Source organism: Schistocerca nitens, chromosome 2 (genome assembly GCF_023898315.1).
Source record: "Schistocerca nitens isolate TAMUIC-IGC-003100 chromosome 2, iqSchNite1.1, whole genome shotgun sequence".
Taxonomy (NCBI): domain Eukaryota; kingdom Metazoa; phylum Arthropoda; class Insecta; order Orthoptera; family Acrididae; genus Schistocerca; species Schistocerca nitens.
The window spans coordinates 481026507-481039299 of record NC_064615.1 but is presented as its reverse complement, the minus strand read 5'-3'; the positions used below and the strand labels follow the sequence as shown (position 1 = coordinate 481039299).

Genomic DNA, 12793 nt, shown 5'->3' with positions numbered 1-12793 from the left:
TCGCCAAACATAGATGACAAACACAAATACACACTCATGTATACACACACACACACACACACACACACACACACACACACACACACACACACACACACATACACAAAAAACCTGCAGTCTGAAGCAACTTAGGTCTGAGACTGCTATATTTGTGACAGCCTTTTTGTTGTGCCTATCTGCGACTCAGCATCTCCGCTATATGGTGAGTGGCAATTTTCATGGAAATACGGAAGCATCTGATCCCACTCGTCTGCTTTGACCCATGATGTCACAAATATGGTGGAAACGACCACAAACCACGATTCTAATATGGCGCAAATAAAGTCGTTACGTACACACTAAGAGGACGAAAATACATCGAAAAACAAACAAACACACACACACACACACACACACACACACACACATTTTCCACAAAAAGCCTAATGACACTAACGGGACAAGCGTGGGAAATGGGGGGGTTTGGGTGGGGACAAACTAAATATAAACAAATATATCTAAAAACAAAGATAATGTAAATTACCAAATGAAAGCATTGGTATGTTGATAGAGACACAAACAAACACAAACACACACACACAAAATTCAAGCTTTGGCAACCCACAGTTGCTTCATCAGGAAAGAGGGAAGGAGAGGGAAAGACGAAAGGATGTGGGTTTAAAGGGCAAGGAGTCATTCCAATCCCGGCAGCGGAAAGACTAACCTTAGGGGGAAAAAAGGACAGGTATACACTCGCGCACAGACACACATATCCATCCGCACATATACAGACACAAGCAGACACGCTTTCCGCTCCCGGGATTGGAATGACTCCTTACCCTCTCCCTTAAAACCCACATCCTTTCGTCTTTCCCTCTCCTTCCCTCTTTCCTGATGAAGCAACTGTGGGTTGCGAAAGCTTGAATTTTGTGTGTGTGTTTGTGTCTCTATCAACATACCAATGCTTTCATTTGGTAAGTTACATCATCTTTGTTTTTAGATATATTTTTCCCACGTGGAATATTTCCCTCTATTATATAAATATAAACAAATTTAGAAACAAAATACTCAACCAAAAGAAAGACCCGACCCACCCACACCTCAACCCCCCCCCCCCCAAATCAACCCAACCTCAACCCCAAAATAAAAAACCCACAAACAAAAACCAAATGCAACATAAAAGTATCTCAATCACACTCTACAACTCAACAAAAACTTCAAAAAAATATATCGTCCACAACTAAACACAAACCAACACACTCCCCCTCACAAACACTTAACACGAAATAAACCACCCACCCCACCCTGAGCCGCAGCCACCCACCCACCTACCCAGACCACCCTAACCAACCACTTTCGGCCTATACATTTTACTGTCAGCCGTTAAGAAAACCCAAAAAACACAATAGCCCTCAGGGACACTCTTCCGCCAACAGTACTCATCTAAATGAGACTCAAGGCTGGAAGAGCGCCTCGTCCCCCTCCCCAGAACTGACTTAACAGCCCCCCACATCCCCTCTATTGTATTGGTGCAAGCCCCCATCTCTTAATTTTTGAACTCTAAGATATGGTTAACTACTAAATGATGGAATCCCCTCTCACCCAACCCCCTATACGAAGAAAATGCATCTGAAACTACTGTGGACCACGGTTCTATGTACTCCTCAATTAACCCCACTCATTCGGCCTTAGACCTCCCTTCCACAACCCTAAAAACACAATCAGAACACCCACCCCCCGGAACAACAGCCCCCCCACACCCAGAGACCAACCACAGACTTATCCCTCCCATACTTCCTTTTCCCAAACTGTGACTCATCCACCTCCACAACAACCCCATGCCCCCCCCCCCCCCCACAGCTTACCCCTGTACTTAATGAACTCTGAACACACTTCACGGCGAAAAGAAAACCAATCAAGCACACTCCTCTCACTCACACCAGTCTCATGCGCACAAAAACTGTGTGGGGATCTATAACAAAAGTAATAAGTCACCAGTACACTCTCGCACATTCCCAACCTAGACTTCTCGAACCAAGTACCGCGCCATATGGAACGCCAAATGTCATCTTTCCAACAGCGCCACATATAACAGTCCCTGGTCCGAGAGGCCGGAACTTTAGCCAACTTCATTTCTTCGCCACAAATACAGCATTTGACAACCTCGGCAATTAAACTGAAAAGCTGCAAACTGATTAAATTTAATAAAAAATACCACACGACGTGCAGCGAACACCACTAAATTAACCTTCACAGAAAACCACAAAATCGTTAACTCACTGAAATGAATTCCACTACAAACACATTCGAACAATACTGGATAATGAGCAACAGCAAACTGAGCCCATTACACCACAGAAACGAAAACCCTGAACATACCACCAGAGGGAACAACAAACCACAACACGACGACATCTACAAACACGCCACACTCACAAACCAAACTCCGCGCCGTCATGACATCACACACCACAACACCCTTACGTCACGGGTCAAAGCTGACGCGTGGTATCGGACACTTCTGTCGACTATTTTCATTTTCAAAATATTGTTACACTCCATCCTGGATTTTCCATTGTTCGAAATAAGACATGAACAACAACTAAGGACAAATGCTACAGGCAATGCGGTGTGAAACTATAGTGGGGCTGGAGAGAGATGTACTATCAAGCATAAACTAATCATGGAGGATTTTAGTACTGTAATTATTACAATTCACTACTGCAAAACAAATTACATATTTTTTAAAATTAAGAACCTAACTTTATATACGCAATATGATAGGTTAAACTAATATGGGTTCCTACATTAGGTGATACACCAGTGAATGCTTTTGCTTTAATACTAGGATTAGGGAACCACAGAAAGAATATCACCAGAGCTATAAACAATATAACAATTACAAGGTTTTTTTTTCTAATTTTAACACAAATGGATCAAGAAAGAAAACTGGAAAATGTATTGCATAGGCCTATGTCAATATAATGAAACTTATGCAGTTAATATTCATCAGGTTACCCTCCATTCAGAGGCTGTTGCATGCAGTGACTATTATTTTGATTTGTAAATAATAGATTTCAGCTATCAGTCGTCCTTTGGAATCTTTATTGGCAGATCTAAATTTCGGCTAGCAACTAGCCATTCTCAATGCACTATCCTTTTTATTTTTTTGGTCAATGCATGTAATGCCTGTCTGGCTTTGTACACAGTTCATGGAATACTCAACTGTGATTCCATGAACTGTGTACAAAGCCAACCAACAGGCCTTACATGCATTGACCAAAAAAATAAAAAGGATAGAGCATTGAGAATGGCTAGTTGTTAGCCGAAATCTAGATCTGCCAATAAATATTCCAAAGGACGACTGATAGCTGAAATCTATTACTTAAAAGTTAATATTTACATTAATACAATTGTAAAAATTATCTGTTTCCTTATTTTACTTACAACTTTGATACATGAATTTAGTGTATGAAGGCATGAGCAGGTATATATTTGTACAGAAAGATTCTATGTATTACCTGAAGCATATGACTACTTTGAACATAAAAGCTGTTACTGGATCTTTAAGACTCACCGTCTTCCAGAATACTGAAGAACATGCCTTTATTTTTTCCAAATGCTGTGAGTGTAACTGTTTCCCAAGGTATGCCCATGTGCAGGTCAAGAGTTTGTTGCTCTCTTGTTCTTTCTACTCTGATCCAGTTTCCTTGGTATCTAACAGAAACAAGGCAAGGAAATAAAGCAATGAATTGTGTGTATCCATCAGATCAGCGAAACAAAACAAAAATCAAAGTACGCCTAATAAACTCGCATTATGTAAATAATAAGTAATGGTATTGCGAACAAATGAAAAAAAATCTCAGTGCTCTGATTTCTGCGTAGGAAGTGCCTCTGTTGTTGGTGATTTATTAGGTATATACAAAGTAAGAATCTGAAGTTAACCTGTTTCTTTACTGAACTTGCCTATCCACTGGCAGATCTTGGACGATATATTTAGTTACTTACATGTTCCATTGATCATCTAATGATGTTAAACGAGTCAGTTTAGGGTGCAAGCTTCTGAACTCACCTGAATAAATGTGTTCCAACGCTGGGTATAAAATCGTACTTGGTTCTAACCTGACCTGTATCTTTTTGTTCGAAACTAGTTTCCACACTTAAATGCTGGGTTTGTCTAGCGCCTTTTTCTGTTATCCACTGGAGCAGCCACTGGTAACTTTTATCACGACACGGAACTTCCAAAGTTATCATATAATGACGCCGAAATAAAATCATACCTCCCTGAAGCATCTTCCTTAGTACCGCGGCACCTGCTCCCACCCCAAACAAACCGAAACCAGCCCCAAAATATGGGTTATCGGATAACCCTGACAACAACTCTGTTAAAGTCATGATCAGAACTTCTTCAGATTCAAATATTTCACAAAAACACGTTCCCAACAAGTAAAACACCGCGCATCAAAATCTTAACCTATACCTCACTCATCACTAGAAACAAGCATCGGCTATCGATGTCGATTGTCGATCACTAGAAACCTTACCGGTCCACTGGAGTTCCTGATATTTTTCACAACTCCCTTTGTTAAAAAGTATCAAAATTTATTTCTGTTCACTATTGGTACCATAAATCATGGCTTAATATATTGCTTGTACTATATGTTCGACTGAAGACAACATTGAGACTATTACATGCAAGTAGAAACTGAGCGTCAGATTTTAAACATCACAGAACGGGAAAATACAAATTCATAAGTCACGGACGATACAAAGTGTAATAAAACATTTCTCTAAAAATTATCTACAACTGATGTTTCGGAGAGCTACCCATCGTGGAAACAGACAGAAAACGAACTGATCACATTGTGGATGTTCTCTTAGAAATTTAGGCCAGTGACTATAATGTAGCTGCAGCAACAATGATGGCCAAGATAAAAGGAAAATTTGACGTTCTGTCGACGATGAGATCATTTGGGTGGAACTCGAAGCGGGGAAGTAAGTCAACTATGCGTGCCCTTTTCAGTGGAACCATCCCGCCTTTGCCTCAAGCAATTTAGGAAACCCACGGAAAACGTAAGCCTCGCTGGGTATACTGGTTATTTGTAATGTCGTCTTCTGCAGTGACAGGCTAGCTCACTTGGTGTCACCAATAAGTAAAGAGCTACAAAACAACCAAAAAACTAAAACATACTCCCAGTTAAATGGAGAAGTCATTTAATTTGGCCAAAGAGCGTATAGAGGAACTATGTGTCATATTGAAGGGAACAGTTGATGATGCTCTAGCAAAATATATTCTAATACAATAATTAAAGATGGTAGAGAAGCTGTTGGTACAAAAACAGTATCAGGAGTTTCTTAATGAACAACGCTCACTGCACAATTGGTACACAACAAAGCACACATCCACGGACGTTATTTGAAACACTCTTCATTGCTGAAAGGACAATGTGTGAAGTCTTCAATAAATAATAAAGCAGTAAACGTCGCGGGGTCTTTTCAAAACACGTAAGAGGTATTGGTTGTAGGTGAGAGCTGCCAGTGGAGGAAAAATTGATAGCCTAGAAATGGAAGTAAAGCAAATGACGGTTTAACGTCGACTAGGTCATCAGAGGCACAAAATTGCCTCGAACTGGACAAGGACAGAGAAGGAAAGCAATCACGTGTATATGTGAAATTCATCCTAGACAAACGTACAGCTTTGCAATCACCTTCATAGATTTAGGAAAACCACAAAAAAACTTAATCTGGTTGGTGCAACGGGCATTTGGATTGCCTTTTGCACGTGCAGTGCTGTAACAGTTTCATCGCCTAACCTGGTACAAAAATTAATGCCCGGACTTTTGTTGAGGAATCACTGATCGATATAGATACTTGCAGAAAATAACACGAAATACTGAATTCCTTTTTTGAAATCAAGAAGTGCTCCATTATTAAATTCTTATAGCGTTGCTGAGATGAACAGCATAGTATTCAGTACTAATGATATCCGCCTCTGTAGCGTAGCCATAGCGTTTCCGCCTACCACGCAAGGGGCCTGGGTTAGATTCCCAGCACGAGACTGGGTGTCGTGTGTCCTTCATCATCATTGACCCACAAGTCGCCGAAGTGGCGTCAACTAAAGAGGATTTGCAGTACAGCGGCCGAAATCCTCAGCTTGGGGCCTCCCGGCCAACAATGCCATAAAATCATTTAATTTCAGTACTAATGGTGTTGAAAAACAGCTGAAATTATGAAAGCTCAACTCGTCCCCAGTGCCCTACATGATCCTTGTCAGGTTCTATACGTAATTTGTTAGTCATTAAATTCCTTTCTTGAGTGTAGTTTATCAAATGTCTGTTGAGGAGAAATTTATTTCTTCTGACTGGAAAGAAAATGTGGCAGATCTATCTAATTACTACCCAATATTGCTCATCTCCGTTCTGAGTTTCATGCTAGGTATCTGGAATAAACTAACTTGTCACATGGCAACCAAAAATGGATTATGTAAGAATTAATTATGTGAACCCAAGTCACGTTTCTTGCAGATGATATCGTCAGCAACTTTGATATAGGTAACTAGGTAAATGTAGTCTCCCTAGGCTTTGGTGAGCTTTTAATTTAATACATCACAAGTACCCAGTAAAGAAATTACATTGATTACATTGATAAGGAACATCTAACGAGGATCGTGATTGAGTTGAAAATTTCTTAATGGCAGAATGCAGAATGTATAATGAAGCCAACTACAACTACATGGCAGTAGCTCATATGCCCCAGTGAAGTGTGATGGGACCATTACTATTCATTTTATGCAGTATTGTAATTATACTATAAAGTGTCACATTGGATGAGTGAGTGAAGTTTTTAATGGTGATTTAATTTGCATATATCTTGATTAAAAGCAGTGAAGGTTAACAAATAAATCAATAATTATACCCTGTTAATCACTTAGTTAAACATTCCATAAATCATTTGTTTGATATTAATCGTATATATATATATATATATATATATATATATATATATATATATATATATATATATATAAATGTCACACAAATGATCTGTAGAATACTTAACTAAGTGAGTTATCCTGTACCCTGGAGTCCAACTAAGTAAACATTGATTTATTTATTAACCTTTACAGCTTTTAATCTAGAACATACAGACTAAATCACCATTAAAAACTTCGCTGACACATCCAGCATGACACTTTCTCATATAATTACAATACTGCATATATATATATATATATATATATATATATATATATATATATATATATATATATATATACACGAGGGTTGTTTTTTAAGTAAGGACTTTTTTTATTTTTAAAAAAAGATACAAATACGTTTGTAAAAAACTTTTATTTTCTGATTCTACACACTTTTACCTATTTTTCTACATAGTTGCCTTGTTTATTTAAGCACTTGTCATACCGTACAACTAAGTTTTTAATTTCCTCTTCAAAGAATTCGGCCGCCTGCTCCGACAGCCAAGAGTTCACGGCCACTTTCACTTCATCGTCGTCATTGAAGCGCTGCCCGCCAAGATGGTGTTTCAGGTACCGGAAAACGTGAAAATCGCTTGGAGCAAGGTCGGGGCTGTATGGTGCACGGTCCAAAACTTCCCAGCCAAAAGAATCAATCAAATCCCGAGTCTTTTGAGAGGTGTGAGGCCTAGCGTTATCGTGCAGGAGCAAAACTCCTTTTGTCAGCATGCCGCGCCTTTTGTTTTGAATTGCTCTGCGGAGCTTCTTTAGAGTTGCACAGTAGGCATCTGAGTTGATTGTCGTTCATTGTGGCATGAAGTCCACTAGCAAAACACCGCGCCACTCCCAGAACACAGTTGCCATAATCTTGCGCCTTGACAGCGTCTGTTTGGCTTTGACCTTGACAGGTGAGGTATTGTGTCGCCATTCCATCGATTGTCGCTTGCTTTTGGGAGTGATATGGGATACCCACGTTTCATCTCCAGTGACAATTTGACTCAACATGTCATCCCCTTCTTCCTCGTAACGAATCAAAAAGTCCAATGAAGTGGCAAATCTCTTCCCTTTGTGGTCCTCTGTGAGGAGTCTGGGTGCCCACCGCGAACACAGTTTCTTAAAGTTTAGGTTTTCAGACACAATTTTGTACAAAACCGATCTTGAAACTTGTGGAAATTCCAAAGAAAGAGTGGAAATTGTGAATCTTCTGTCCTCACGAAACTTTGTTTCGACTGCAGCCACCAAATCATCAGTGATCACAGAAGGCCGGCCGTCATGGACGTTTTGACGGCCATTTTTAAACTCTCTAACCCATTGACGCACTTTACCTTCACTCATTGCATTCAAGCCATAAACTTCTGTTAACTGACGATGAATTTCTGCAGCTTATAGGCTTCTCGCGGTCAAAAAACGTATCACTGACCGTATCTCACACGCGGCGGGCGATTCAGTTTTCATAAACATTATAAAGTAGCACAGCAATGCGTACACGTCAGCTACAGAGCTGCAACTTGCATCAGTGTGAACGGGAAGGATGCCGGCAAGTGGCGCGGTGGCTTGTTGCGGCGTCCGCGCGAACTATGGGACTATACGCGCGAACGGCCCTTACTTAAAAAACAACCCTCGTATATATATATCCATTATGGGGGATAACGTGGTATATATATAGAAGGGGATAACTTGGGATAAAGATGAGATACAGCAAATTGGTTTAGATAAAATTTGTGGGTGGCATAGAGAATCATGCACTGTTACTAATGGCTGCGACCTTGAACGTAAGTTTCAAGATCATGTGGAGGTTAAAGTGATTTTTTAAAATGGTAACTCTAATATTTGATTTCAGATTTGAAAAGAGCAATAAATTTGACATATAAAATGATACATTACTCAAGACCATGGCAAGGTTCAGTAAAGGTCAAATAAGAAGATATGTTTTTAGTCCTAGTAGGGATTAACTCGGAATAGAGGAGGGGTACAGCAAAATACTGTGTTAGATACAAATTCGAAGGAGGCATCTCGAGGAATGAGAGCCAAGTGGATCCACTTTACGACTTTTAAGTCAATGATCTGCGTTATATTAATGTTTGTTCTGTCTCACAAGTGTCAAAATAACATTTACAAATTGTGGTGTAGTCTTTTTTGCCAACAGACATTTTAATTAAAACTTAAAATTCAGATTTGTCTTTGCTCTTTCCCAGTCTGACACGACAAATAGGGGTTCCCATGAAACAAAACTTTTGAATGATCTTCACTAATTGTCTCTGAGATCATAGTTATTGGTAATGATATGTGACCCCTTATGCCCCTTCCAGTTTGTATCTAACACTATATCTTTCTGTATCTCTCCTCTATTCTGAATTAATCCCTACTAGAACTAAAAACATATTTGCTTATTTGACCTTGCAATGGCCTTGAATAATGTATGAGTTTTTACATAAAATTTATTGCTAGTTTCATATCTTAAATCAAATATTAGGGTTCCTATTCAAGAAAATTACTTTAACCTCCACATCACCTTGAAAATAATGTTAGAAGTCAGGGCCATTAATAGCTATATGTGACCCTCTTTGCCACCCACAACTTTTATCGAAAACATTTTCCTGTATCTCATCTATATCCCAAATTATTCTCTGTTAGGGATTAAAATGGTCCACCCCCTAACTACAGGGTGGTTAGAAACAGTCTGAAAAGCTTGTAAGATTGTTGTAGGGGAGATTGTATTGAGAAATAAATGTTGAGGAAAAAATTAGATTTCGCCATTTCTGAGTTATTTAGCATCGAAATTAGCCAATCAGGTTGTAGTGCACACAAATTCAAGTGGACTTCCAGAGAAAGTGTTGCCAAATTTGTTCTTCATTTGGTTTTTTCAAACTGAACAAATGCAGCTTTGCTCATCTAGCTTAAATTTACCACTAAAATGAACATTTTAACTGGTAATGAGCATTTGACCAAGTGGTAACTCACAGATCCACAGATGTCTGTACATTATTGAATTTTAAAGCATGCAAGTGCCTGAATTTGAGGGTGCCCTGATTGGCTACCTTCAATGCTAAACAACACTGAAATGGTGCAACATATCGACTTTTGTTCTTAACAATTATTCCTCAGCACAACCCTCCAAGAACACCCTCACAAATTTTTCAGGCTGTTTCTGATCACCCTGTACATGAAATTATAATATGGAATAGCAATTATTAGAAATATATTATTTTAGTCTAGATTTGAAATCCCTTTTTGTACCTGTTAGATATTTTATTTTATTTATAAACTGACAAATGATTTTTGTGGCCACATATTGGATCCTTTTCTGAGTCACTGTCAGCTTTAATAACGAATAGTGTAATAATGGTAATTTTTCATTCTGGTCATGTAGCTATGTACACCACTACTCTCCTCAAGTACTTACGAATTATGTACAGTGAATTTCATCAAGAACTGTACATATTATGTATGAGCAATTAAAATGTCTATCTCCCTGAAAAAGCATCTCCATGATAATTGTAAGTGAACATAACATACTATTCTTACTGCTCACTTGTGTTCAATTAATACTGTCTTTTGAAATGATAGGATATGCATAAAAGTATACCATAATGCATTAATAAGTGGATATTAGTTTGCTTGTTTCCAAAAGTAGTGACTTAATGAAGAGCGAAACTTTCTGAACCTAGTTGATTGAGCATCTTAGTAATATGTTTCTTCCAGGTGAAGGTTTCACCATCAGTATGTACATGCATTATTTGTAACATTCTACCTTACTTACTGACACCTGTTCATGTGCTACATTAATTGTTGGAGTATAATATTTGTTGCACAGAGCTGAATATGGTGTTTTTCTAATTAAGAGAGAGTCCATTCTGAAAGAACCACTTAATAATTCTTTGAAACTCTTTCTTAACAATTTGTTCTGTCGCTTGCTTTTAATAGGATTATTATTGTAATGGTGATCAATAACTTAAACTGATGAATAACAGAACATTTAAATGTGTGAAAGTATCTGAAATTAAAGCCAAATTGAATTTGAGCTTCCTATTTATTGCAAAGCGAAGTATTATGTGAAATTCATTTACTCAAATGTATATAAATCTAAGTAAGTCATGTTTCGAAAATCGTAAAATGAAAGTAGGGTTTGGCCTAGAGATATGAGATTCAACAGATACATATATGTCCTTTGTTTGGATGCATTTGTAAATAGGTGATTGACCTCATTCACTTAAGTCATCTATGACTCAGGTAGAGAGCTTACTGCTTTATCGTGACTGTGTGACCTGAAAGATAACAAGTGATCATGCTCTGATGTTGACACACGTCACTCACCGCTTTTTCTGTGACGTCTATGACAGCTGAAGGAAATTGTAAGTACTGCGAATCTGCAAACTTTGTAGATAAATGATTGCAGACATCTGAAGCTAAGTCGTCTTGCGTTTAATCAAGACACCTGCTCATGATTTGGGAGCATGATTTGGGAGCAGATAGCAGAAATGGAGTAACAACACCACGAGTAATAGTAGCAGAGATAAAATGGTAAGATGACGAAAAATAGGAATAATAAGAAATATACACCTTCTTCACAGTATTTCAGCTCTTTTTCTTTTCGGTTTGGCTCTCTCTTAGTTTGTGATGGGGCATCAAGACTGATTTTCATGCTAATTGGAGGAGAATGGTTGAGTTTCCCCAGAAACCATCAATGCTAGAACTTGGTTCTCATCTCACATTCCTTGATGCTCACACATTCCTTGATGTCTTTCAATCCTTTGTCTATATTGCAAAGATCTCTTGTAGAAGAGATTAAATTAAGAAACTTTTGAGTTCTGCACATCCCAGGGAATCGTGATTATTTACCAGCAGCTTCAGTTGCAGCACAAGCTCTGTGCATTTCACACACCTTAGTTTTTATATACTTTTGTTTGGAAGGAAGCAACAACTTGTTTTTACTTGAATTTTATGCTTTAATTTTTTGTTTGTTATTATCGTTGCTAGCAATATGTTCACATGTAGCTTTCATGAGTAATTATGGCTCAAGATTGGGTTGATTGCAGGGTCTTGATTGAAGTGTTTCATGCTGTTCACAGATGACTAAAAGGTATGTTGATAACCATCGACCAACATCATATGGCCATTGAGAATTGAGCCAGTTGTGGAGTAAAGATCGATTCATGTTAGGCATCAATGTACCACCACATCATGTCATGTCACCTTACCATCATGTGAGCATCATGTCAGGGTGTATTCACACTTGATGTCTCATCATTTCACATCAATTTTCTTAAACCCAGTACTGAATGGTCAAAGAGAAGTTACAAGATATAATCCACTGCACAATAAATCCGATTATAGTGTCAGAATTGAGGAACTAGAAATGATAAAATTTATTATTGCCAAAAGAAAATTTCGTAACGTATGTTCATGATCAATTTTGAGTGGTAAAGTGTTAAGAACTGAAATAACATTTGAAAACTTCGAAATTTATCAGACAGCGGAAATATATACATACAAACACACCAAACAATATTTATAACAGAATAAATAGAGCTTGTTTGCCTTATGTATTGCGTTTTTTCCTTATGTAACTAATACCAAATTGAACAAACGTATTTTTCTCCTCCATTAAAACTGAGTTTTTCACTTAAAAATGTTGTTGTTCTTGTTGTTGTGATCTTCAGACCTGAGACTGGTTTGATGCAGCTCTCCATGCTAACCTATCCTGTGCAAGCTCCTTCATCTCCCAGTACCTACTGCAACCTACATCCTTCTGAATCTGCTTAGTGTATTCGTCTCTTGGTCTCCCTCTACGATTTTTACCCTCCACACTGCCCTCCAATGCTAAATTTGTGATCCCTTGAT

At 38.3% G+C, this 12793-nt stretch overlaps 1 protein-coding gene across 1 annotated transcript in view; it reads right to left on the bottom strand.

Annotated features, from left to right (window-relative positions):
- Positions 1 to 4601, bottom strand: part of LOC126236410 (mitochondrial chaperone BCS1) — a 46813-nt gene extending 42212 nt beyond the window's left edge. Inside the window, exons 1-2 of the mRNA XM_049945707.1 lie at positions 4052 to 4601; positions 3557 to 3696 (exon numbers count right to left, since the gene is read on the bottom strand). Of these exons, the coding sequence (XP_049801664.1) occupies positions 3557 to 3696; positions 4052 to 4374 (463 nt within the window). The 5' untranslated portion in view covers positions 4375 to 4601. The remainder of the gene's footprint in view (positions 1 to 3556; positions 3697 to 4051) is intronic.
- Positions 4602 to 12793: the final 8192 nt, after the last annotated feature.